This window comes from Polyodon spathula, chromosome 12 (genome assembly GCF_017654505.1).
Source record: "Polyodon spathula isolate WHYD16114869_AA chromosome 12, ASM1765450v1, whole genome shotgun sequence".
NCBI lineage: Eukaryota > Metazoa > Chordata > Actinopteri > Acipenseriformes > Polyodontidae > Polyodon > Polyodon spathula.
Window position 1 is genome coordinate 18,202,382 of NC_054545.1, and position 1,287 is coordinate 18,203,668.

The 1,287-nt window shown below is 38.6% G+C and overlaps 1 protein-coding gene across 1 annotated transcript in view; it reads right to left on the reverse strand.

Annotated features, from left to right (window-relative positions):
* Nucleotides 1–229: 229 nt before the first annotated feature.
* The window catches only part of sptb (spectrin, beta, erythrocytic), a 20,663-nt gene continuing 19,605 nt past the window's right edge, over nt 230–1,287 (reverse strand). Inside the window, exons 12-13 of the mRNA XM_041266080.1 lie at nt 628–640; nt 230–234 (exon numbers count right to left, since the gene is read on the reverse strand). Coding sequence (XP_041122014.1) covers nt 230–234; nt 628–640 — 18 coding nt within the window. The remainder of the gene's footprint in view (nt 235–627; nt 641–1,287) is intronic.

Sequence of the window (1,287 nt, forward strand, 5' to 3'; positions counted from 1 at the left end):
AACTGGGTTGTATCTCCACTGCCTGAAACACAGACCCCCCAACTGAACTGGGTTGTATCTCCACTGCCTGAAACACAGACCCCCCAACTGAACTGGGCTGTATCTCGACTGCCTGAAACACAGTCGTGTAAAGCATGCTGTGCCAATGATGTAGTCAGCGTATGACCCAAAGTCCCTAACCTTTTCTTACCCAAGTATTAAAATAGGAAAACAAACCGTGTGGGGTCCTCTAACCTGTAACACAGGAAGAGGGTATTATGGAGCTCATTACTGGGCAGTCTGCTAAACTCTGGGGAATTGGAATTGGTATGCTTGTGTACTCAGATTATGAAAACCAAACAACAGTACATTTGATTTGCTTTGGTGTTGTCTGTAAAAAGAACCGATTTCAACAGAAGCAGTATTTTGGTCCTTTTATGATTTAAACCTGAAATTGCCTTTCTAAACAATGTTATTTTTCAAAATGTATTTTTGAAGTTATGCCCTGCTTCCAATGAAGCTGTTTGAACAAAGTCACTGCTTTCCAAACTGTTGCTTTTATTGGGTTTTAAATGTTAGCAACAACAAAAAAATACATAAAAGGGGGAGAAAGAGGATGAACGGCAAAACAAGTATTTGTAGCTGTACATTCTAGAGAGTACTGCAAAAAAAAACACACAAACACAGCTTTTGAAAACCCTGAAAACAATACTAAAGAAATGGGGATACATCATAAAACAAAGATTAAAAGCCAGAGGCAACCTGCTGAGTTGTATTTTGTGCCAGCAACACTAAGGCAGACGTGGTCGTTTACAAACAAGAAACAGTGTCAGTCTAATATACACCGTTAAGTACAGTTCCCTGGTTCTGAATCTGATTTGAATTTCCATGTGGATCATCAAGTTGTATTAAAAACAAAACATTTTTTAGAGTCCAATATGTATTTAATAATATAATGTAAATATAGTGATCTACCTCTAAATTACAAATGTCTCTCCCCTAAGTACCTGTATATTATCTCTTGTATTTGTCCAGTTTTCAAAATCTAGGACAAGGTCTCTTTCTGTGAATTCTGTATTCAAATCTCTTCCAGATCCAGGGTACTGTATTGCAACACAATTCAGATCTTCAGAGTTACTGCCATGTATTGTTCATGCTACAGTACTTGTGCTTCCCTCTGCTTACACCTTCTGTAGCTCTGCATTTGCTCTTAATCTGCACAGCTCACTCCGTCTTTACATATAGAAGTTGCATTCAGTCACAGGCTACAGCTGGAGTAATTGTGCCCCTTGTGACTGCTTCTAAAAC